The sequence below is a fragment of the Xiphophorus hellerii genome, chromosome 14, assembly GCF_003331165.1.
Source record: "Xiphophorus hellerii strain 12219 chromosome 14, Xiphophorus_hellerii-4.1, whole genome shotgun sequence".
NCBI lineage: Eukaryota > Metazoa > Chordata > Actinopteri > Cyprinodontiformes > Poeciliidae > Xiphophorus > Xiphophorus hellerii.
In genome coordinates this window covers 22,568,464-22,593,651 of record NC_045685.1, presented here as the reverse complement: position 1 = coordinate 22,593,651, position 25,188 = coordinate 22,568,464, and the positions used below count along the sequence as shown (strand labels likewise).

General features: G+C 37.7%; 1 protein-coding gene across 1 annotated transcript; it reads left to right on the top strand.

The window, feature by feature from the left end:
• Positions 1-191: 191 nt before the first annotated feature.
• Positions 192-23,672, top strand: LOC116733509 (uncharacterized). The gene is made up of 39 exons (XM_032584368.1): positions 192-374; positions 484-518; positions 2,004-2,156; positions 2,243-2,368; positions 2,709-2,747; positions 2,864-2,989; positions 3,065-3,191; positions 4,280-4,450; positions 4,536-4,570; positions 4,658-4,822; positions 4,904-5,038; positions 6,603-6,641; positions 6,717-6,857; positions 6,989-7,062; positions 7,166-7,192; positions 8,027-8,670; positions 9,742-9,918; positions 10,006-10,040; positions 10,836-10,985; positions 11,061-11,189; positions 11,308-11,346; positions 11,523-11,657; positions 11,736-11,832; positions 12,530-12,700; positions 12,858-12,892; positions 13,059-13,220; positions 13,325-13,459; positions 14,595-14,633; positions 14,722-14,862; positions 15,189-15,277; positions 15,388-15,411; positions 16,150-16,333; positions 16,497-18,861; positions 19,404-19,538; positions 20,096-20,230; positions 20,779-20,913; positions 20,991-21,047; positions 22,056-22,173; positions 23,192-23,672. Exons 1-38 carry the CDS (start codon positions 269-271, stop codon positions 22,154-22,156), a joined length of 6,813 nt encoding a protein of 2,270 aa, XP_032440259.1. The 5' UTR covers positions 192-268; the 3' UTR covers positions 22,157-22,173; positions 23,192-23,672.
• Positions 23,673-25,188: the final 1,516 nt, after the last annotated feature.

Below are 25,188 nucleotides of genomic sequence, written 5' to 3'. Positions count from 1 at the left end.
ATAACTAGTGCCATGCACATAACTAGTGCATGGCGGGATGCACTAGTTAAAACGAATTATTATTGTTTTTGGATAAATGTATCTCCTCAAAATGCCTCCTTATTGTTTTGCAAAGGCTTCTCAGTAGGAATATAAAATCTGGTGTCAATGCGTCCTTAAAAACTTGAGTTTTCTCTTACCTTTAGATCCCGATGAGAAGATCCAAACGGATCCACCTTCTAATGGCGTCGTTCCAGACGAGTCCACTGAAACGTCTCCATCCGTCCAAATGGCGGCGGCGGCCGAGGAAATGGTCAAAGAGCAACCAGCTGGCGTAGATTACTGCCTCACTGCCGGGGAGAGGATAGGAAGTTTACTGCAGCCAGAAAAGATTTGTAAGAAACCTTAATCTGTGTTAATCTGATGTGTGGGGGAATAAATAAATAAATAAAGTCATACATTTAAAATCTGATTCCTGATGGTGTTTTTTACTGTTCACCACAGGTTGTCTTGGTCATAGCATCATCATGTCCCCAAAAGTAAGTCCTCAAACTACTTATTCTGTATATTTGTTCACAATATTTTGTATGTGGATGCTAAGGGCAGTCTGTCCCAACGAGTTCAAAAATCCACTTTTTTTGTGGTTCATTGAACACATCACAACTAAAGCCACACCAGGTTAGCGTAACACCAACTCTCTTCAGTGTATACGCTGCTACAGAGTGAAGAGGACAGAAAGTTAGCTATTTTCAGCTGTCTCTTTAAGATGAATGAAAACACAGCTAGAGAAAGAGAAAAAACAAAATTTCACAAATTGGAATTATGAAAATAAATTTAAAGGAAATGCAAATATAGGGGGGGAAAAAATCACTTTTTTGCTAAAAAGGTTTTCCACTTGGATGAGGCGGTTTTTCTATTAAAATTATTCTATTTCACAAAACTTCAATGTTTTTGCATCACACGAGTCACGTGATCAGCAACCAGATGTTACTACTGGCAGAAACGACGAAGAAGACAGACAGGAGGATGATTGTGTGGCATGTTTTTTAATAACTTGTTGCATAAATAAACTTATTTACGTGTGATTTTTAAAATGCATTTCTACTTTAGTGGAAACACAGCAGTTGCAAAATTGACTTTTCTTGACATTAGCGGAATTTTGACAGTTTTGTGCACATTTGTAACAGAGACGCAGCTACTTTCTGTCTCTGTTTTTCTTTGTTTCTGATTCTTTTTTTGTCACCAAGGGCGTGATACTATTTTATTTAAAAAATAAATGTAAAAATAAAAAAATCTTGCTCTGTACACAATCAAACAGTAGCAGTTTTTAAGCTACTTCAGTTTCAAAACAAATCCACAGATTTGTTGTGCACTTTAAAAGAAAATACTCTAGACTGACCAAAATGTGAGAAAAGCAAGTCATAACGCCTAATATGAGACAAAAATACAAATCTTTTTCAACAATAATAAGACCAGACGGATGTTATCCAAAAGTAGCTCAAAAACTGAAATAATTAAAGTGTAACAAAGCACAGAAATATCAAATATTCACTGACTTTAAATGCAGTGTTTGAAAAACAAGGCAGGTTTTTTTTAAAAAAAAAAGGTTTTATTGACTCTAGTGGCCTTTATTTGATGAATTGACTTGGTGAATTGACAGGAAAGTGGGTAATGAAAAAAGGGGGAAGACATGCGGGAAATCGAACCTGCGACAGTCGCGTCGAGGACAGTGTGCTTAACTCCTGCCCCACCACAGCACACCTCATGCTACGTTTTGTCTATGAATCTAAAATTAATATAGAAAATCTGCATGGGAACCTGTTAAATTATCAAAATGTAGCATTAATACATTTTTAACTGCTCCAGATAAAGTCTAGCAAAAACTGAAAGATGAGCAGAAATATGATCATAAAAGCTTCTTTAGTTCAATAAAAACTGGCGGAGTGATAAGACTTTCTGAATTCACAGCATTTATTTCTGTGTCCTGTTTTATGCTTTTCTGAAATCCTGTTTTTGTTTCCCAGTCTTTTTCCCTTCAGTCGAGGCTTTTGTTAGTAACCAACCTGCCACAGTATCGGGACGGCTGCTACTCCGAGAGTGACATCAGCAATCTGCTGTGCAGATTTGGGTTTCAATACAAGGACAAAAACATCTTTGTGGTTCCTCAGGCCTGCATGGTAACGTCCAGCAGACAAACCTTACAGCTGATCAAAGTGATTATTGGAGTATTAAATGTTTTTATTAAATGTTTCTGTTTTTTCAGGCGTTTGTCCTCATGGAAAGTTACCAGAAAGCACAGGAAGTTTTCATAGCTGCGAAAGATTGTTTGGCTCTGAATGGATGTAAACTTTCTGCTGAGATAATCAGCAGCGGGGTCGTCATGACAACGGTAAACTTGATTAAAACATAACAGCTGCAGATTGTGATTTGTTTTCAGCGTGTAGTTAATGTCTCTGCAGTTGAAGCAAGTAGTTTAAAAATACATAATGTCTATTCTCTAAAATAACTTTTTTAATTGGTCAGTTTGACTTGTTTTGCCAAACTGATTTTGTGTTTTATATGGAGAGCCACTGAAGAAATAGAGAAATAATCTATTTTTCTTATTTTATCACTGCAATAAAATGTTTTATTTTCATTCCAATCCTGTAAATCAATTTGAATTGTTTCTGAAAATGTGCTGTACCAATAAAACTGCCTTTCTGATCTTGACCATTTTACTCTTATTTCAGTTTGGATTTTATAAATCTCTCATGGAAATGATCGATTTTGTAAGTATTTGCACCTTTTCACTGTTTTCTTAGCATTCTGCTCCATCGTTTGTGGTTGTTAAATGAGGATTTATCAAATCAAGCTCATTCGGGTGTTTTTGCTCTGTTTGGAGCAGCCGGTCACCGACGACGGAACCAGGACCGTTTACATCCGGAACGTCTCACCAAGCGAAGCCCGGGATCTCAGGGAAACTTTGAGGAAAATGGGCTCTGTTAAAAACTACCTTCCTCTTCTCAACAAGGTAGAAACTTTCACTCCCGTAAATGAAAATGTTTTTAAATCACCAGTTGTCTGACTCTGTTGTTTCCTGCTGCAGGTGTTTATCGAGTTTGAGTCTGCTGCTGATGCTGATCAAATCGGAGTTTGGTACAGCCTCCAGAGACGCTGCCCTGCTCATAACGTCTCCAGGATAAAAGTTCCCCAGACCAACGTCACATCACCGAGTAAGGATAACGTTTCAGGAAGTTACACATCCTCAAGAGATGCGCTATTAAAAACTACAGTGAATTCATTGACCAAAAAGTAAACTGGTCCACCTAAAAACCTCAGACTCAGTTTGGTTGATGTGAACTCAAATGTATACATGGGCGTCCAGGTGACTGGATACCGCTCCAAAAACAGAAACTGCACTAAAGTTCAAGGTATTCTGGGTAAATATACAACCAAAACAAATGTGCTAACGCTAATGCTAGCAGGAAAAATGGCTCGTAGCCTTCTGCTAAAAACAAAAACAAAATCCTATAACCGCTAAAATCTGACTTCACTTTATTTTTATTTACACTTGATGAAGAAGGAAGTTGCACCCAGTGGTTTTCATTTTGTTTCCTTCAGCGGTTATTGGTGCAGCGCCCCCACAGGCGAGGAGGGGGACTGGTTTTTCAATTACTTTGGTTTGTTTGACACAGAGCGAAACACAGCAGCTGAAAATCCAACAAATGTTGCTGTTTGGTCCCCAATCGAACCGAATCTACCGGACTGTCACGTGTGAAATCAAAATATAATAATATCATATAAAAATATATATATTTATAATAAAAATATGTATATTGTGTTAAAATTATATTTGAAATGCTATATATTTAAAAAAAAATTTTTTAATTATTCATAATATAATTAAAATATTATATTTATGACTGGATTATGCAAATCCTGGTATGTTTCAATCTGCAAAATCTCCATCAATGTTCTGTAAATAAGTGGAAGTTGATCAAAATCAGCGTCTGAATGGAAGAGCAATATTTTAATTGTTTTTAATCTGTCAAGTGAAAAATATCACTGAAAGAAGCATTTGTGTCCAAAATATTCAGTCTGTTTTGTGCTTCACTCAAACACTAGAGCTTAAAATTTCCCAATCTGTCAGAGTAAATTACCTTCAGTGAAACTATATTAATAAAACCAGAGGAATGTGTTATAGGTGAAGTGGGCTAATCATTAACAAAAACATGATTTTAATCTGATTTGAATACCTTTTTTTGTCTTATGCGTAGATGGAAATAAAAATTATTGCTTTAATTGGTTTTTCTTTGTACAGCACCACACCTGGTAGCTACAGCAGCGCCTGAAAGCAAAGATGTCGTCGCCGGGTCGATCATCCCACCGATCAATACCAGCATCCCAGAGGGCAGCTGGGCACCATTTTCGGTCGCCATGACAACTGCTCCTTTCCTCTTCCCAACAGTGTCCCCTTGGTTCGTCATTCCAAGTAAGATAAAAGTTTGGAAACCAAATGATCAAATTATCAGAGATCACAAATGTAGCAATAAACTTAATCAGACTTTATCTCCTAGAATTTAGGACGGTTGACGGAGAGGAGGACTTGTTGGTAAGTGTGGTTCCATGTTTGGTTTTTATTTGAAAGGTTTAGATAAGTTTAGCATTAAGAATTTGTGTTCGCTATTCTGTCACTTAGGCATCCGTCTCTGTGGCCTCTAAGTTTTCTACCGTTATGTTGACGGGTTTACCCGAAGGAAACTACAAACACGAGGATGTCGCCAAGCTGGTGTGGAAATATTTCACCAAGCAGAATCTTCAGACTTTGTTCTACAACATTGTGGTGCTGCCACTGCAAAAAAGGGTAAAGATCTCATGGTGCAGACTAAGACGTCCTGTTTTAACGGGATTGTGAATGTTTTTTAAAAGGTATTTTCCATCCAAGGCTTTTGTGTATTTCAACGACTGGAGATCATGCAACAACTTTGTTCAAGATTTTCTCAAGAAGGGAGTTTCCTTTACAAGCCACCAGCTGCACATCCACCTGGTGTTAGAGGAAATGAATCCTGGATCCAGTGAGGTATGGCAGTCAGAGAGGTGGAAGTGGTCTGCAAAGTGGCAGTTGTCTTTAATTGTAGCATATAGAACAATTAAATGAAAAAAGGGCAGAAAAAATATTGAGAATAAAGATCTGGTGTTAAGATTTGGGGTGAGTTATCATAGTTTAGCTGTCAGTAGACAAAAAGAGCCAAAGTAGCCAAATGCTAAAAAATTCCATCAGTCACTATTTAACTAACTGCCACAAAAACACAACAAACAGCTAGCAACCAATAAAATGGGAAGTTGTGTATTGGAAAAACAACTATACAGCTAAAGACCTGCTAGCTAGGAATTTAGCTTGCTACCAAAATATAATTAGCTTACCTCCAAAAACTATTAACCAAAAGCCACTAGCTAGCAACCAATAGAGTTCGTAGCAGCTAATATATTGATGAATTAATAAATTAGGTTCAAAATTGAAAGGGTATTAACTAGTAAATTCTTATAATCTCTTTTCTATGTCAGGTGCTAACTAGCTACATACCTTTCTACAAAAAGAGCAAACGACTAACAACCAATAAAATGCAAGTTGTGAGGAAAAACAACTAGATGGCTAAAAACCTGCTACCTCAGAAATTCACTTGCTACCAGAAACTTTAGCCAGGTATCCCCTCCCAAAACAAATGAGCTAACAACCATAAACTACAGTAAACTGAAAGCCAGTAACTAGCAACCAAAATGGTGTAAGATTTAATATAATTAGGAATCTAGTTTCATACTTTAGCAACTAATAAATTACTAAAACGAATAATGTGTAAATTAAGTTTAAATTTCTACAGCATAGAATGGAAATTCACCAACAATTTTCTAGCTAGCTAGCCATCTATATCATTAGAGAAAAATAGACACCAAACAGCTAATGACCAATAAAATGGCAAACTGTCAATTGAAAAACAACTAGTCAGCTAAAAACGTGCAGACTAAGAAATTAGCATGCTACAAAACAATTAGCAAGGAACTAAAAAACAGGAAAAAAAAGTCGGCTACTATAAACCAAAATCCACTAGCTAGCAACCAATAGTGCAAGATTTAATATCATTATGTGGTTTCAGCTAATAAATTGATATATTAGCAACTTAGGTTGAAGTTGCTACAAAATAAAGAAAATTAACTAAGCAAATTTTTGTCTCCTTTTTTCTCTCCAGCTCTGTCATTGGCAATTTAAAACAGCCAGTTGGCTACTCAAAATAAGTAAATAAGTGTAAATTCAGCAATTGGCTAGCTACCCAAAAAATACAGCCACAAACAAAAGAAAAGAGGATCAACTAGTGAGATTCAAGAATATAAAAAAAAAGCAAGCTACCAAACAAAACCCTAATTACTTTGTCAAATAAGAAATTTGTTTGAAATAAACAAAATTATCTAACTTCATGCTAAATCTTTATCTTATCGTCAATTCATGACATTTATCTTGCATTTGACATTTTTGGAAATTTATCAAAACAAGTCCGGTCCGATAAGGTTCTGATAAATATTTGCAGTATCAAGCAGTGTCATGTGTTTTGTGATGACTGTAACCATTTATTTGGATGCTGTCTTTTTAGGACATGATGTACCAAACGCTAATGAAATGGAGCAACGCTGTAAGTTATAGTTCACTTGTTTAGACATGGTGTCATGACAGAATTAAATTAAATTCTCCATAAAATGTTTTCCAGCATGTTCCTGAACTCGAATCTCTGGCTGAGCGGCTGGTGTGTGTGGCGCTCTCTGAAACCTCCCTAAACCTCATCACGGCGACTATAAAATTAGTAACAAGCATCTCTCCAGTTGTTAGCTTCCTGCCGCTAGCCAACAGGGTAAGAGAGCAAAAGGCATGCAATTTTTTAAAAGTTTTTGCTTAACTCATCTGAACAGCTTAGATTTATTTTAGCATTAATGACAGAGTCAGACATCTTCATCTTTTATTTTCGCGACTTTCTTTATGTAGTTGTGCATCGAGATGGCTGAATCCAGAGGAGTAGATCAGGTGGTGGAGAGGTTTGCATGTGCGCCAGAAGACTGGTAGGACCTTCCATTTTATATGAAAACAATGTTAGATTCCTGCTGGAAATTAGTTTGCAACATTCATCAACCTACTAATTTCAACTTTTTTCTCTCATTACAGGAATAGTCAAGTTCAAAGTGTTGGATCGTGAGTATTTTATCCAAGAAAGCATGAAAAATGATGACTGATGTGACGTCTGTAAAGTTTTTAACTTTCAAACTGTTAAATCTGAAGCTTCACAGTCATGTCTTACGTTAACAAAACTGTACAGAATTTGAAGTCTTTCTGTTTTAATACACTGTTTCTTCCACCTGGTAATTTAACGTGGGCCCATTATGAAAAATTCACATTTTGCACATTTTGTGTACTTCCATTTGGATTTCTTCTGCTTCTAGAAACTGTCTAGGCACTTCAAGAGAAAATCAAATCAAATCACCCAGCTGTTTCTGGCAATAAGATGGTGTCTTTTGGTGTCTGGAAAAGGAGCTGCTTTGCCCCATCACCTAGCAACCTTAGCTAAGCCAAGCCCGTTACCTAGCAACCAAAGTAGAACTCCTCCACATTTTTTCAGCTGGTTTTACCACTGCATACACTGTACAATAGCTGCTGGCAAAGTGTTTTTTGTTGCTGACTTACAATCCAGAAACCACTTGCTGCATTCTTGTTGGTTGTGAAGGAGGCTCCACTTCTCCTTTTCAAAGATGCCTGGTTATATAATCTGTTTGCAGCCATTTTCACGTGCAAGTGTAAAACTCTAAAACAGCTCAGGCAGAAATGATCAGAATAAAATCTCATTATCTAAGAATGATTTTGCGCCACAAACGTAATGAACATGTTTTGTATAGACCATAGATCCATCCTAACCTGTTCAAGGAAACATTAAAACTTCTTTCTACATTCAACATGTTATTTACTTTATCAGTAGAGGTTTTATTCTAAGTTTTTAAAAATATATAATCCAATTTCCTCTTTTAATTTTAGTGTGAAGAGCCTAAAACTGCGTCTCAGAGACTCAGGCGAAACAAAAATAGATCTTGAACGCAACACTGAAGACATCAATGACAAGACTCCAGCCACAAAAAATGAACCACAACCTCCTTCGTCTGATACTCCCGTTAAAACAAAACCTCCCGTCCAAGAAGCCACACATCTTCCAAACAATGCTCCGTCTACAGAGAAATTGCCTGCTAAAGGATCTGGGACAAAGATAGAAATTGGTGCGACTGAAAATGTGCAGTCCAAAGTTTCAGAAAAACAGTCTGACGTTTGTGGAAAAGTTCAAGAATCTGCAGTGGTGCCTAGAAACAAAACTGAGACCGAGAAGAAGAAGCAACAAGCAAAAACTGTTGAGGCTAAAGAGGATAAGAGTGAAAATGCTGCTAAATCCAAAGTTGGAAAGACGGAAGATGAAAAATCTTCACCTGCTAAACCAACAAAGACTCTGATATCAACCCCCATGGCTAAGACTCAGCCATCTACACCTTTAAGTAAACCTCATAAGAGCCCACAAACCAGCTTACAGACCTCTGTGAAGGCGCCATCACAGCTCCAGAAATGCATAAACCCAAAACCAACGTCTTCTACTGAAAACCCGAAGACCAAAACAAACATTTCAGGAAACTCAGGTAGTTGTGTTTGATGTTTGTTTGCTTAAATAAGCTAAACTGTTTGAAATTAACTAGGGCTGGACGATATTATTGTTTCATATCAGTCGATATTATTTTTTGTTTGTTTTAAATATCAGAAATATAACTGGTGGTGTGACATTTTCTGTTTTATCCTCAGTTTTCTGTCAGGTTTAAATCACCTAGAACATTGAAATACAAGACGCAGGAAAGACAAGAGAGAGTTAGATTCTTTTTACTCGCGAGGAGAACGGACGGAGGCGTACTCAGTTACAATCTCTACCCGCTCCGAAGTACGTCCTGTTGAGCCCTCTCTTTTTATTGAAACAGACGTCCCTATTGCATGCATGTTGCAGCTTTAAGGGAGCAAAGAGGGAGAAAATAAAACGTATGCAGCTGCAGCATGATTTATGGTTTCATAACCTGCATGGCTAATCAGCACCGCTACGCTATAAACTATCTCACACGAAAGGTCAGGATGTCGCTATAAACTATCTTATTATAAACATGAAAGGTCAGGATGTCCCCCTGCTGAGCAGCCGTCTGATTAGGACAAGCCGGTGCCGGCTGTCTCTGCATCCTTCAGCAGGGCCTCCTTCAACATACTCAGAAACACAATTAAAGCAATTCAACATTCATGACGCATAAAAAGAAGCAAATGTTTGATAGCATAATTGTATATACATCTTCTCTAACCTTTTCCCTCCACGCCGTTGATGCTTATTTTTAAGCAGTTACGAGACAAAGTGGCGGAAGTTTTAGCTGCCATTTACTTAGCAGGGTGTTGCCAGGCAACCATAAGTAACTGAGCAGGTTGTTGCCAAGTAACCAAAGAGTGAGGGAGTCGGTTAATTCCACTAACTTTGCTTACAGTTTTTTCTTCTGCCTTAAACCCCCAGAAAACTCTGCGGCTCTGGGTCGGAGTTCAGTGAAATTATTGAATAATCTATTGATGTAGATTATTGATTTATTGTCCTGCCCCGTGATTAAATGTTTTTATATTTCATGATGCGATTTAGCCTTCAAGTGAAACTCTCCTAATCGTTACCTGAATGTCTGTTTTAAATGTAGCTGCTGTGAAGAATCCCGCATCTAAAGTTTCAGCAGCCTCAGCTGAAATTGTCCCAAACACAAAATGCTCGACAACGGCAACAAAATCAGAGCCGCTTGCAGCAACGACGTCAACCGAAGCATTTCCTTTGACCCCTGGAGAGAAGCTGCACCATTTCCTGACACCATTTAAACTCTGTGAGACACGAACGGCATATAAAGACCAAAAATATCCTCTTTAGCTTCTGGTCTTCATTTATTTATCGATCTGTTTCTTCTTCTCAGGTCAGCTTGACATAAACACCATCTTGTCACCAATGGTAAGTTTTCTTTCTCCAGTTCAGTCACTGAAGTTATAAAAACTCCTCTGAAAGCTTTTATTTTATGCATCAGAAATGTTTGAATTTCAATAAAGTTGAATGTTCGATTTCTGTATAAAGTGCTTGACATTCAAACTGTGCAGTTTTGTAATAAAGTTCAATCCAACATTTGATTGAAAACTTTATTTACAGTTGAAATTAGACATTTAAGAATAATAAAAAGATATACATTTATTTCTCGTTGTATGAAGTTAAATCAGATCAAACTTCTCTTGTTTTAGTTTTGTAACAATTACCAGAATTATTTCTATTTACTAAATGCCAGAAAATATAGCGGAATTGTATTTTTTTTTTTTTGTAATTTTCCCTGACCTTTAGGTTTATAGTGTGACAGACATTTCAAAACATAACATTTTGTCATATTTTCATTTATCCCTGCTGCATAATATAAAATACAATAAGATATTAGCAATGATAAATAAAATTGTATAATAGTAAATAGGGATTTTTTTTTGTTTGTTTTGTTTTCATCTCCAAAGTGTGGAAAGGTTTGAAAACTCACCTTGATGTAACAGTTGAAGATACAAACCCTGAAACTAAAGTTTAGCTTCTAATTTTGAAACTTGGATTTGGATTTTAAATTTCATGTTTGTCTTCACAATTTTGATGCTTAATTTGCAAAAAGAAAAAACTGCTATTCTTCATTTATAATTAGTTTTTGGTTGTATTATTATGCACCAACCTTTCCATAACATAAATTTTATTCTGAACTTTAATAATTTGTCTGTTTTGCAGATTTTCTCTCTCAGCATCACCTTAGTTGTCACCAACCTGCCTACATGGTTCGACGGCTCCTACACAGAAACCGAAATCATCAACGTTCTTCAGAAGTGTCGAGTTCAGTGTGACGAAAACGAAATCTTTATCGTTCCCCAGTCGCAAATGGTCGGTACCGAACTCTGCTGAGGCTTTGCTTGCTGTTATTTTTAGAGATTTTTAAATTTCCTGTTCTGCTTTCAGGCTTTTCTCATCATGCCGAGAGCGGCCGAGGTGCAGCATTTGTTCAGAGTGACGCCGTGGAGGGAACTTTTCTTCAAAGGACGAAAACTTGGATTTCATGTTGTCACCACCTCTGCACCAATGACTTTGGTAACATTTTCTTATTGGCATTTGTTTAGAAAGACTGTTAGGGACAAAAAAAATAACCTTTATTTTGTTTGCAAATGGAAATATTTTGATTCAAGTGTGTTTTGTTTTCTTTTTTCAGTTTCGGTTTTATAGATATTTGATGTCTTTTACCGATTTCGTAAGTATTGCACCGACTTTTTCTCCTTTTTTTCTTAATATCTACGCTCATCACATTACATTTTGCACATATTTTAACAAAGAATCAAAGTAAAACTGCATGCAGCACGCTTTACGCTTTTTAAATGCACAGATGCATTGCAGTGAAATATATGGATTTGTTTGCCCTCTTTCCAGTCGACATTTCAGATGAAATTGGGAACAAAAAACGTGCTTTACTTCCCCAACATTTCAGCAAGTGAAGCGAGAGACCTGAGGGAAGCGCTGAGGAAAATCAGCAGCTGTATAAACTACCTGCCGCTGCTCAACAGGGTAAAAACACACAGACTAACGCACTTAAAAACGCAGGGAGATGAAGCTACTCTGTGTTAATTTGTTGTCATGTTCCAGGTTTTTGTTCATTGTGAGACTCTGGAGGATGCCGATCGACTCGAAGCTTGGTACAGCTACTGGAGATGGAGCCGATCCCACAACGTTCAGCAGACAGGTGAGACAGAAATAGTTTCTGCTGTCGGAGCGTCAGGATGCAGCGGCAGTCACTCAATAACAAACTAATAAAATACTGTGAAAACAAACTTCCATATTTAATTAACACATGAAAGGACTTTAACATTACGAGGCTTTGGGAAAATGTGTTGGTGGAGCTGAGAATAGATTTCCCTTCTTAGTCCAGTATTATTGTTTTTGTTTTCTTTTTCTCTCTTTGATTCTTTGTCTTTATTTATTTCTTTCTTTCTCCTCCTCTCTGACTTCCTTTCTTTATTTCCTTTGTTTTTGTTTTGGTCTTATTTGTTTTTTCTCTCTTTTTTTAAGTTAGTCTTTTTTCTTTGCTTCTGTTTATTTGTTTCTATTTTTTTTCTTTTTCTCCCTTTTTTCTTTTGTTTTGGTTTTTGTATTCTTTATTTGTTTTTTCTTTAAATCTTTTTCTGTTTTTTTTTACTTTTTGTCTGTTTTGTTTTTGTTTCTTTTTCTTTATTTCTTCATTTTTGTTTTTCTGTTTCTTTATTTTGTTTTTTGTTTTCCTTCCTTTGTTCTTTCCTTCTGTCCATCCCTCTTTCTTTTCTTCCTTCCTCCATTCATATTTGAGTTGCGGCCGCCGCTCGATGCTTTCCTTCAGCAGTAGGTTTACCTTCAGGATTGTTAGTTAAGATAAATTCAAACCAATTGTCTTTTTGTTTGTGCAGCGCTAAGCGCGTCAGCACATGCTTTGCAAATCTGGGAGAATATCTCGGTTGAAACCAGCGTCCCACAAACAGCAGGCGCCATTCCAGAGGGAACCAATGCGCCTTTTTGGATGACCATGACAAAAAGTCCTTATGTAGTTCACACTGCATCTCCTTTCTTCAAGGTCCCAGGTAAGACGAGTACAGAGAAGATAAATGTAGCTGAAACACAAAACATTTTGACTTTAAGTGGCTGTTGAAGTGTTTAAACATTTACACTAACCAATGATGATGTTTGATCATTTTATGCATGGATATTTAGTGTAATCTGCCTTTTTGTCACTCCTAGCTTTTCGGACAGTCGACAGAAATACCTGTGCCAGGGTACGTTTTTATTCCTGTACTTGTATTTTCACATTTTTTAATACTATTAACTGGCATTCAGCATAAAACATTTGTCTAATTAATTGAAAGCTAATTGAAAGCTTGTTAAGGTGTCTAAAATTTTATTTTAATAAATAAAAGTTTATTTTTACTTTTTTTTGTGTAGATTTCTGAGCGAGATTTGAAGTTTGCAGCCATCATGTTGACTGGTTTACCAAACAGAAGCTACACACACGAGGAAGTGGCTATGCTCGTGTGGAGGCATTTTCCCGAACAGAACCTTCACACGCTGTACAACAATGTTGTGGTTTTACCACTGCAGAGGAGGGTAAAGGCCAACTTCAGTAGAGTTTTATCACTTTTTCCTTGATTTAAAAATGTTTTTAGTGTGGGTACAGGGTGTCATGACTCTTCATTTCTCTTCATTTGCAGGCTTTTGTGATTTTCAGCAGCAGTTGTGCTTGCATAGGATTTCTTAGGGATCGAAACAAGAAACGAGTTTACTTCAAAGGCTTCATTCCAAACATCCATTTGCTGTTGGAGGATCTCAGCCTTGGGTCCAGTGAGGTATGGGAGTTGCAGTACACAGCTGCCTCTTTTCCATCAGTAACTTTTGTTTATTTTTACTTATTTATATTTGACTTTGATTAACTTACTTTACACTTTTTGTAAAGCTCTGATGTATGTCCAGGACATCATGAAACTAACATGAATGCATGTTATTACATGTTACTTGCCGTCCATAGCCGTGCTGTCGGAGTAGAACAATCCCTAATTTAGTACAGTGCACCACAGCAAAGCGAAAAATAACACAGAAAAAACGCTAAAGAAGAACTCAAAACCACTTTTTTCTTGATCGGTGCGCAGTGGCGCAGTTGGTAGCACTGCTGCCTTGAAGCAAGTGCTGGGTTCAATTCCCAGCCCGGGGTCTTTCTACATGGAGTTTGCATGTTCTCCCTGTGCATGGTGGGTTCTCTCCGGGTACTCCGGCTTCCTCTCACAGTCCAAAAACATGACTGTCAGGTTAATTGGTCTCTCTAAATTCTCCCAAGGTGTGTGTGTGCATGGTTGTTTGTCCCGTCTGTCCCTGTGTTGCCCTGCGACAGACTGGCGACCTGTCCAGAGTTTGCCCCGCCTCTCTCCTGGAACGTTAGCTGGAGAGAGGCACCAGCAGCCCTCCCGACCCCACTAGGATTAGAAAATAGATGGTTGGATGGATGGTGTCGGCCACGCTGCTCTCAAACTTGTCACCATAGCAACTGGCAACAACGCCACTATACGTTTCACGATTCAACACCAAAAAACAGTTTGTGTTTAGGTTGCATTTTTTTTAAAAATGTTTTAACTGAACCAAAACACAACGAGTTCCACAGAACATCTACATGTTACAGTTGTCAGTCAAGCTTGCATAACTGAACTACTTCTCTCCCTAATTTTTTTTCTTAATTAAAACTTTTTCCTGACCTTATCCAGTTGCCGTATTGTTGACAATTAGTAGCAAAGCGTCTGTTTCTCCTTTAATGTATCAGGAGTACATTTAAGATTTAGTGCGTTATATTGACAACTTAACGGCTAAAACCAATGCTAGGCATCATTAGCCGGCAGCTTTTTGGCCTCCAGCAGAAAGATGGCAGCTTGACGTCACACTGCCACGGGTCCATAAGTAAATATAATCCACTTAATATTAATGTTGTTGTTTCAGGAATCCATGTTCAGATCTCTGATGAAATGGAGCAATATTGTGAGTGAATTTTCACTTTTTAATATACTTTATTATGTAAAATCTGCTACGACTTTAAACTGAAACCAAAAAATATTTTTTCCTCCAGCATGTTCCAGACCTGACGTCTTTGGGGGAGCGGCTGCTTGTTGTGGAGGCTTCAGGGACAAACGAGCATATTACGATGATGGTTATGAAAGAAGTAGCGAGCATCGCTACTTTCGCTAGCTTCCTGCCGCTTGCCAACAGGGTATGACAAAAGAAATACTGTTTTCTGTTTCATGTATTTTCTTCTTTTTTTAGTCCAGTTTGCTTGTGATTTTGACAAAATCCATGTTTTGACTCATTTATCCAAGTGGAATTGAATTTTCGCTGGGTTTAAAAAAAAAAAAGAAAAGGCTTGAGCAAATTTAAATAAAATCAGTATTTAACACATTAAACATATTTATTTGTAACAAAGTTGTAAAGGCCATGCCACAGTGTCAGTAAAGTTAAGGTCTTTTTTGTTCATAGACTCATAATTAATTTTTTCCGTTGCTTTTGTTTGCTGCATTCACTACTGTTGATTCACGACAGATTTACATCGAGATGGCCGAGTCCATCGGAGTCAGAAAAGTGGTGGAAAAGTTGTCTGTTCGCAAATTATGTCAACAGCATGAAGCTTGGTAAGTGTGTGAACTTTAGAAGTTAATGAATAAAAATAAATGAATGGATTTTTTTTAGATTGTGTATATGAAGCTTAAATGTGTTTTCTTTTTTTCTCTCCATTTTTTAGGAATCTGGTTGGACGTGTTGAAAGGTGAGAATTTCTTCTGACTTCAAGCATAACACAGTGCATGTACGATTTTATTCTCGGTGGGTTCATTGAGTAAAAGGGGACCTACTATCTAAAATCCACATTTTCCATATTTTTTACCTCCATTTGAGTCTCTACTGCTTCGAAGAGCTTAGAAAAAAATCACCCAGCTGTTATTTGAGGATTTGATATTTTTTGGTGTTTAGAAAATTAGCTTTTTCAAACATCTCCTGATTGCACCGTTACCTAGCAACCCCAGCTCATCACCTAGCAACCAAAGCGGAGCTCCAGCAGATTTGGTCAGCTTTTTTTTTTACTACTGAATGCGCTGTACAATTTTTCTTTCTGGAAAAGACAAGTGTTTTGTTGTTGACCTACCATCCAGAAACCACTTGCCACATTCTTGTTGGTTGTGTAGGAGGCTCCACTTCTGCTTTTCTAAGATGCACGTTTGTATAATTGTGCATCTGTTTGCAGCCGTTCAGAGAGTGGGAGCGCAAACCTTGAGCTAGGTAATGTGACCAATAGCAGCTTATTTGGATTTAAAGTTACAACACCCCCTAAAACAGCTCAAAATGGGCAGAACTAAACTGACTGAAATCTCGTTATCTAAGAATTATTTTGTGCAAAAATGTTTGCACAAAATATGCTTCATAAAGAGATATCCTAATCTGTTTAATGAAGCATAATTGATCATCTTTAAGATCTGTTTTCCCTAACATTTATCTGCTTTTATTACAGTTTGTTGAGCCGAAAAGAGCGACTGAAGGACTGTGAAAAAATTGCAGTGAACCTTGAACTCGGCACCATAAGTGTCAAACCTGAGGCCACACCACTGAAGACGATGGACAAGAGATCTGCAACATGCAATCCTCTGCCAGACAGAAGTCTGACCACATCTCTTAAAGGAACAGGATTCCTTCAGGTTGACTGAAACACTTTGAACTAACAACAGCGCAAACTTTAACAAAGCCCAACACTTATTTTATTTATTTTATTCTTAATAAATGTCCATTCAGACCTCTGCTAACAAAATTACAGAGCATCTGGTTGGAAAAGTTATTCATCTTCCATATATTTTCCTGTAGATTTCCAGTGGAAGCGGCAGCAGCTTTAAAAGTCCCTCTTCCTCCAAGCCAACCACCAAAGAAATGAAGATCTCGCATTCATCATCTGCAACTAGAGATATCCCGAAGTCTAATAAAGACTGCAAGAGCTCTGCCTCATCAACTGGATCCACAAAAAGTAGCTTGATGTCTAGCGCCACGTCTTTGTCAGTAAAAACACAAAAAGACGCACCTGAGTATATGAAATCTCAAACTAATCAGTACTCTTCTGCAGGCGGCAGTAAAATTTTTCCTTCCTCTTCGTCAAAGACTTTTAAGTCTTTAGGATCTGTAAATGAGAAAGATCAGCAGAGCAAGAGAGAGGCTCCTCTCAGAGCACCACAAACATCATCTGCATCCTCAAGTCAAAGCACCAGTTCACCTGCAACATCTGCAGAAACTCCTCAGTTGGATAAACATGGAGCTGTACTTACTCCTGCTGCAGTAGCAAAGGCTAACCACAAGGTGTCAGCAGAAAGCGGCACTGCAACGCGTCAGTTAGGCCCAAGAGTGGCAACATCAAATTTGAACCAAGGCTGTTTTAAAGCTGAAACACTCAAAGAGGGAACTGAAAGCAAAGAAAAACAGAAGAAAATGGACAATAATATGAGGAATCATGTGAAACAGGGAAATGACCCTCTTGATTCAAAACATATTGCTACCAAAGGGCCTTTGGTTGCAATTAAAGAGGAAAAACCTCTGGGAAAAGATGAGGATTCAAAAGTAAAATTGGACCAGAGCATGAAAACGTCTAGTGGTGAAGAGGGATATACTTTACCAATAAAACAGGAAAGTTCAGATAAAAAGTATGAGACAAAAATAAAGGAAAGCAGTTCAGAAACTGGAGAGAAGACGGTTTGTAAGGACTCTGTTCCTGATGAATCTCCCATACATACATTTGTTAAGAAAACTGACAGAGGAGCCAATCAAGATGAAACAAATCAAGACAAATCGGCCACTATTGTAAGAACAATCAGTCAATCAGGGAAAGATGTTTATGCTGAACAAAAAGAGATTAGAAAGGATGGCCTTGGAGTTTCTGCTCAAGAAGAAAAACCTTTGGTCAAAGACGAAGGTTTGGCAGTAAAACTAGACAAGAAAACCAGAGTGTCTGAATCTGAAGGTGGACAAAATTCTGCAAAAGAACAGAGTTTGGATAAACAACCTGAGACACGATCAAAGATCATCAGTGCAGAGACTGGAAAAAAGATAAGGGAGATGATCTGTGAGGACTCTCTTCAAGATAAATCTGGTACAAAAAGATCTGCCAGACTAGCCAATCCTGAGCAAACCAAAGAAGACAATGCAGCCACTAATAAACCCACCATTCCCACGAGATTGACAATAACTGAGAAAGACTCTTTGGATGGAAGAAAAGATAATACTCCAAGAAAGAGAAACACTACTGCCAGAGTTTCACAACAACAAAATGAAGAGAAAAGCGAAGAAAGGTCCGTCAAAAACATCCCACCATCAACCTGTGAGCAGAAATCGCGAGATATCTTGGACGTCGTTGACTTCAATGCTTATTCCTCTACCTCAGGTCAACGAACCCATTCATCTTTGGCAACTGCTAAGGCATTGGCAGAAACTAATCAGTTGGAGAAAAAAGAAGCAAATCCAACAGAGGATACGGTGGTAAAATCTGAATGCAAAGTGACTACAGAGAGAAAATCTGCAAAAATGGATTCAGGTTTAGTGGTGGATACATCTGAAAAGAAGTTGGCCAGCAAAGCTGAAACCCCAAATTATACAACAAATAAAGATCTTTGGGTATCAGATACTGTTGGTAATGAGGTTCAAACATGTAGTCAATCAGCAGCTGTTAACAAGCAAGAACATCTGGTCAAAGATGAAGGTTTGGCAGTAAAATCAAGCCAGAGAACTAAAGCATCTAAATCTGAGGATGGAGTAAATTCATCAAAAAAACAGGAGAGTTCACTGAATCAAACTGAGACACAATCAAAAGACATCAGTGCAGAAATGCAGACAGAGGAAATGGTTTATAAAGACTCTGTTCAACATAAATCTGGTTTAAGAAGATGTTTCAGACAAACTACCAGATTAGCTAATCAAGACAAAACAAATGAAAACGAAGCAGCTAGAGGAGGAAAACTTACAGAGTCCGACTCTTTGGTTGAAAGAAAAGAAGATAAGACTCCAACAAGGAGGAGAAAAACTCCTGCCAGAGATCCTCAACAACAAAACGAAGAGAAAACTCTCAAAGTGTCTAGTAAAAACGTCCTGTCGATAACCTGCAACTCCAGAGAGACTCAAGAGGAGGAAAAAGAAGCTGCAACGCCCAGAAGAAGAGGTCGACCCAAGAAGAAAGTCAGACCGGTTCCAGGTGAGTAAACGGGTCTCCATCTAATGGAATCACTAAAACATGATGAAACCAGGTTAACTTATTATCTTCTGCTGCTGTATAATGGCTGCTGAGAAAGACAAATGTTTTGTTGTTGACTTACCATACAGAAACCACTTGCTGCATTCTTGTTGGTTGTGCAGGAGGCTCCACTTCTGCTTTTCAAAGATGTACTGTTGTATAATTGTGCATCTGTTTGCAGCCATTTTCATGTGCGAGTGTAAACGTAAAGTTGGGGGACGTGGCAAACAGCAGCAGCTTATTTGGATTTAAAGTGACTAGACGTCCTAAAACAGCCCCAAATAGGCAAAACTGAGAAGACTAAAATCTTATTATCCAAAAATTATTTTGTGCAAAAGATGAACGTATTTATAAACCTATCCTGACCTTGAAGGAAGCACAATAGATCACCTTTAAACTAGATTTTCCAGTAGAAAGAACCTCTTTTCCTAACATTGGTGGTAAATGGCAACATTGGCCACATTAATAATTGTCAATAATGTTCCCTACTGTGAATCCTTTAGAGAAAACTCACAAAGTGTCTCCTAAAAACGTCCCGTCGATGACCTGCAACTCCAGAGAGACTCAAGAGGAGGAAAAAGAAGCTGCAACGCCCAGAAAAAGAGGTCGACCCAAGAAGAAAGTCAGACCAGTTCCAGGTGAGTAAACGGGGCTCCATCTGATAGAATCAAAACATGATGAAACCAGGTTAACTTATTATCTTCTGCTGCTGTATAATGGCTGCTGGAAAAGACAAGTGTTTTGCTGTTGACTTACCACCCAGAAACCACTTGCTGCTTTCTTGTTCATTGTGCAGGAGGCTCCAATTCTGCTTTTCAAAGATGTACAGTTGTATAATTGTGCATCTGTTTGCAGCCATTTTCATGTGTAAATGTAAACGTTGAGTTGGGGGACGTGGCAAACAGCAGCAGCTTATTTGGATTTAAAGTGACGAGACGTCTTAAAACAGCCCCAAATAGGCAAAACTGAGCAGACTAAAATCTTATTTTAAAAATGATTTTTTGCAAAATATGTGATGAACATATTTATACACCTATCTTAATCTTAAAGGAAGCATAATAGATCACCTTTAAACTAGATTTTCCAGTTGAAAGAATCTCTTTTAATGAATGTTGGTGATAAATAGCAACATTGGCCAAATTAACTATTATAATTGCCAATAATTTTCTCTACTGTTAATCCTTTGTAAACGAAGAGAAAACTCTCGAAGTGTCTCCTAAAAACGTCACGCCAAAGACCTGCAACTCCAGAGAGACTCAAGAGGAGGAAAAAGAAGCTGCAACGCCCAGAAGAAGAGGTCGACCCAAGAAGAAAGTCAGAACAGTTCCAGGTGAGTAAACGGGGCTCCATCTAATGGAATCACTAAAACATGATGAAACCAGGTTAACTTATTATCTTCTGCTGCTGTATAATGGCTGCTGGAAAAGACAAGTGTTCTGTTGTTGCCTTACCATCCAGAAACCACTGGATGCATTGTTGTTGGTTGTGCAGGAGGCTCCACTTCTGCTTTTCAAAGATGTACTGCTGTATAATTGTGCATCTGTTTGCAGCCATTTTCATGTGTGAGTGTAAACGTAAAGTTGGGGGACGTGGCAAACAGCAGGAGCTTATTTGGATTTAAAGTGACGAGACGTCCTAAAACAGCCCCAAATAGGCAAAACTGAGCAGACTAAAATCTTATTATCCAAAAATTATTTTGTGCAAAAGATGAACGTATTTATAAACCTATCCTGACCTTGAAGGAAGCACAATAGATCACCTTTAAACTAGATTTTCCAGTAGAAAGAACCTCTTTACCTAACATTGGTGGTAAATGGCAACATTGGCCAAATTAACTATTATAATTGCCAATAATGTTCCCCACTGTGAATCCTTTAGAGAAAACTCTCAAAGTGCCTCCTAAAAACGTCCCGTCGATGACCTGCAACTCCAGAGAGACTCAAGAGGAGGAAAAAGAAGCTGCAACGCCCAGAAGAAGAGGTCGACCCAAGAAGAAAGTCAGACCAGTTCCAGGTGAGTAAACGGGGCTCCATCTGATAGAATCACTAAAACATGATGAAACCAGGTTAACTTATTATCTTCTGCTGCAGTGAGGACACCAGCCACAGAGGTGAAGTTAAATCCGGATGGAAAGACTCTGGAAAGACGTGAGTGGTGACGTTTCTCTCCAAACTCTTCACACAAACAAGACGACGTGAAAAATGTTTCATATATTTTTCTTCACTATTCCGTATGGAGGATCAAGACTCTCGGCTGTTGAGAAACGATTGCTTCCTGGAGGCGTGGACTGTGTTGAAGTTTGAAATTATTGCACAGACAGAGTATTTTCAGTCTGTAATTTGTAGAAACAGTTGATAAAATAGGAGAAACTAACATCTAAAAGGTGACCTTTTATGCAAAATATATATTTTCTACATTTCTGTGGATCAATTTGGTTCTCATCTACTTCTAAAAACAGCACAAGCTAATACGAATAAACAACTGATGTTTTTAACTAAATGTAATGTTTTTTGGTGTCTGGAAAATGAGCTGGTTCAAAAACTGTATAATGGCTGCTGGAAAAGACAAGAGTTTTGTTGTTGACTTACCACCCAGAAACCACTTGCTGCATTCTTGTTGGTTGTGCAGGAGACTCCACTTCTGCTTTTCAAAGATATACAATTGTATAACTGTGCATCTGTTTGCAGCCATTTTCATGTGTAAGTGTAAACGTTGAGTTGGGGGGCGTGACCAGCAGCGGCTTATTTGGATTTAAAGTGACGAGACGCCCTAAAACAGCCCCAAATAGGCAAAACAGAGCAGACTAAAATCTTATCTGAAAATGATTTTGTGCAAAATATGTGATGAACGCATTTATAAACCTATCCTGACCTTGAAGGAAGCATAATAGATCACCTTTAAACTAGATTTTCCAGTTGAAAGAATCTCTTTACCAAATGTCGGTGGTAAATAGCAACATTGGCCAAATTAACTATTATAGTTGCCAATAATGTTCCCCGCTGCGAATCCTTTATCCTTCAGACAACTTTTCATCTCAAAAAGTCTCAAAAACCTACATTTGGAGAATATTTGTATATTTGTGTGGAAGTTCAGATTAAATTGTTACCATTTCTGTTGTATTTTCATAATTTCTGTTTTACTTCCTCTTTTTCTAGTACAACATAAACGAAAGATGGATCTTTCTGGACCTGAGCCAAAGAGGTTCTGCTCTCAGTTTGCTCCGGTTGCTGCCGGTGTCAGATGCCCTCCTTATTAACCTCAGAGACCTCTGTGGTGAGAAAACACAATACAAAATCATCCATCTACTGTAATTGTGCTTCATTAAGTTCATTCTTCAATACGCTTCAGATTTCTGTAATGTTTTTACCTCAAGTGACTAAACCGCACAGGAATTTCATCGAATTTACACTCATGTACACTGCAAAAACACAAAATATTGGGGTGCTGTGGTGGCGCAGGGGCAAAGCACAACCCACGTGTTGAGGCCTTAGTCCTTGTGGCGGTGGTTGCAGGTTCGATTCCCGGCCTGGCAACATTTGCTGCATGTCTTCCCCCTTTCTGATTACCCTCTTTCCTGTCGAACTACTTTCAAATAAAGGCCACTAGAGCTAACAAAACCTTACAAAAAAACTCCACAAAATATTACCAAGTATTTTTAGTCTAGTTTTCAGTGCAAATATCTTATTGCAATTGTAATAAGACAAAACTAACTTACAAGTAACTTTTCAGCAAGATGAGTGCACTTGTTTTAGTACTAATAGAAAAAAGTACTAGTTCCATTGACAGATTATTTCACTTACAACATAGGAAAAATATCTTGTTATAAGTGAATGGTACAGTGTGACTCAACAATTTGGAAGTTTTTTAAATGGCTCATTTTCCAGACACAAAAATACATTAAAAACATTTTTTGTTTTTTAAGCGCTTGGTCTGTTTTCAGAAGCAGTAGAAACCCAAAAGGAAGTGTAAAAATGTGCAAAAAATGAATTTTGCATAAGTAGTGTCAGCTGTGTGGTCGTTTTTTCACAGCAACAAAAGGACATGGAAACATTTATATGCAATATTGGCAAATAGCGGCTCTAACAGCAGTATTAATATTGCTTATTGATAACGGCAAATTTTTTCAGATCGGAACGTCCTTAGTTGTGAAATGTAGCATTGAGGAGTCTGTTGATTTTCTACTCTTGAGGTTAAACGGTTTGAGAACCAGATTATTCATACAGCCACAGAACTGGTGGTTTATCTCATGACTGCTCATTTATTTTGTTTCTTTTTCTCTCCTCCTTTTCAGAAGAGTTTCAAGACGCTCACACATGAAGCTCTGAACGGCCTTTCTTTCTGACTGACGACCTTTTTTGGAGAATTTTAATCTGTTTTGAGGTTTAGGAGGTAACTAGGGCAGCAGATACAGTTTATGCTTTTTAAAAATCTTTTACACTGGATGCTGTTTATTAAGTGTTGCACAATTGTTTTTTAAAGTCTACTTTTATATTTACATTTTTTCAAGATCAGCACCTTGTTGCAGATGGATCAACGTTATCTATACAGAGCTAGTCTTACCTTTCTGGAAAGTAAAAGTTATATATTTTTAATCATATGTTTAATCATTAATGCAAGGATGTATGAATACATGGTTACTCGGGTAAACTTTTTTTATCAGGATGCTCTAGTGTGCTCAATCTTTAGCATATGTGGGATTTTTACTTATGTCAAATGTTTAAAATGAAAGTCTTTTCCCTGTTTCTTTTTTTAATTAAAAGATACTTGATAGAAAAAAAGTTTGATGTTGCATAACTTCTTTTAAAAAAAAAGAAAACTAATCCACAAGCATGTAGTAGCCAGATGATGCATAAAATGGAGGATTGTTCCCACAGGACTGGGAAACATCCCTTGCTATACTAAATACATAAACATAGAAATAATCACCAATCCACGGTGCCGGACTTCAGCTTAGTTTACCTTTAGGATAAAACCAAGAGAAGCAAAAGAAAAGGCACATTTCTACAAATCTACTGCAAAACTACACCTACTCTCCTGCCTGTTTTCATGATTATGTGTGACCAAACTGACTTTAACTGGTTTCAGCAGATATAGGCATGTAAGCAGTGGAGGTGTGTGGGTGTGGGTGTGTGTGTGTGTGAGCAAGATAAAAAAATAAGTAAATCTCAAGATAATATCAAATATCGGTTTCAGACACTTTCAGCTGAGAGCAAAGTTTCTTTTCACCCTAATGAAATAATGAAGCACATGCTCTCAATTACAGAACTTTAATTTCATTACTACACTAGTTTTTGACCCACAAAATAAATTGTAAGAGGCTCTGCGACCCCAACTCCAGTGGCAACACAATCAGCACCTACAGCAAATATATCGACCTATTTGTTGCTTTATTCAACTCTAGTTTTTAATGTTTTACACTAAATATATATTGCATGTTCTTTCTCATTGCCACTTTTGGTATCTGGGTTATTTGTTCAACAGGATCTCAAGATCCCAAAATGACATTTTTGGGAACTCGATGGATACATTACTGCAGCTTTGCACTACAAGTAGAGTTTTTACAGTTGCAGGACATTGTCCCCCAAGGACTGCATCTGCAGATCTCTGGTTTATACTGTTAGCCAGATAAAGAAGCTTTTTCAGTCAGGATAACCTGACATTTTGTTCAGGACTCAGACATTGGTTAAGATAATGAAATATGTTTATGGAAACAAACTTAATCTTTCAGGCAGTGTTGCCTTCAGTTTTTCTGTTAAGGGGTCAAAAGTCATGTGATTTCATTACTTACTCATTCCCTTCCCAAACCCACATGGTGGATGTCGTGGCTGAAAGCTGTCGTTACAATTTTATTAACAAGAAACTAATTTAGAGGTAAGAAAAAAATATATATATTTTACCAATTGAAAATTTTGTGTGGTACAATTACTGCTGGAATTGCAAGACTGTCAGTTGAAAATATAGCTTAACCAAAATGTGGTCCATTTTTCCTTTTAGCACAATCCTAATACAGCTAGCTAAACAACGGCTGGTAGGTGTGCCGAAAGATATTGTCACCAATTACAGGCTAGTATTACCTTGCCAGTTTTTAAAACCCTAAAAAAATCAGTTCACATCAGCAGCCAGTAGGTGGCAGTGTTTATTAGGTCCACAAGCTACTAGAAGTGCTGGAGTTAGTCCACCTTGACTCCACTTTGACACTAGAGATGGGCCAAATGACCTGAAGGATTGCTTTTGTTCTGTAAATAAGGCCATTACCTTATAACCCTGGTAATGGCCTCAACGCATCTC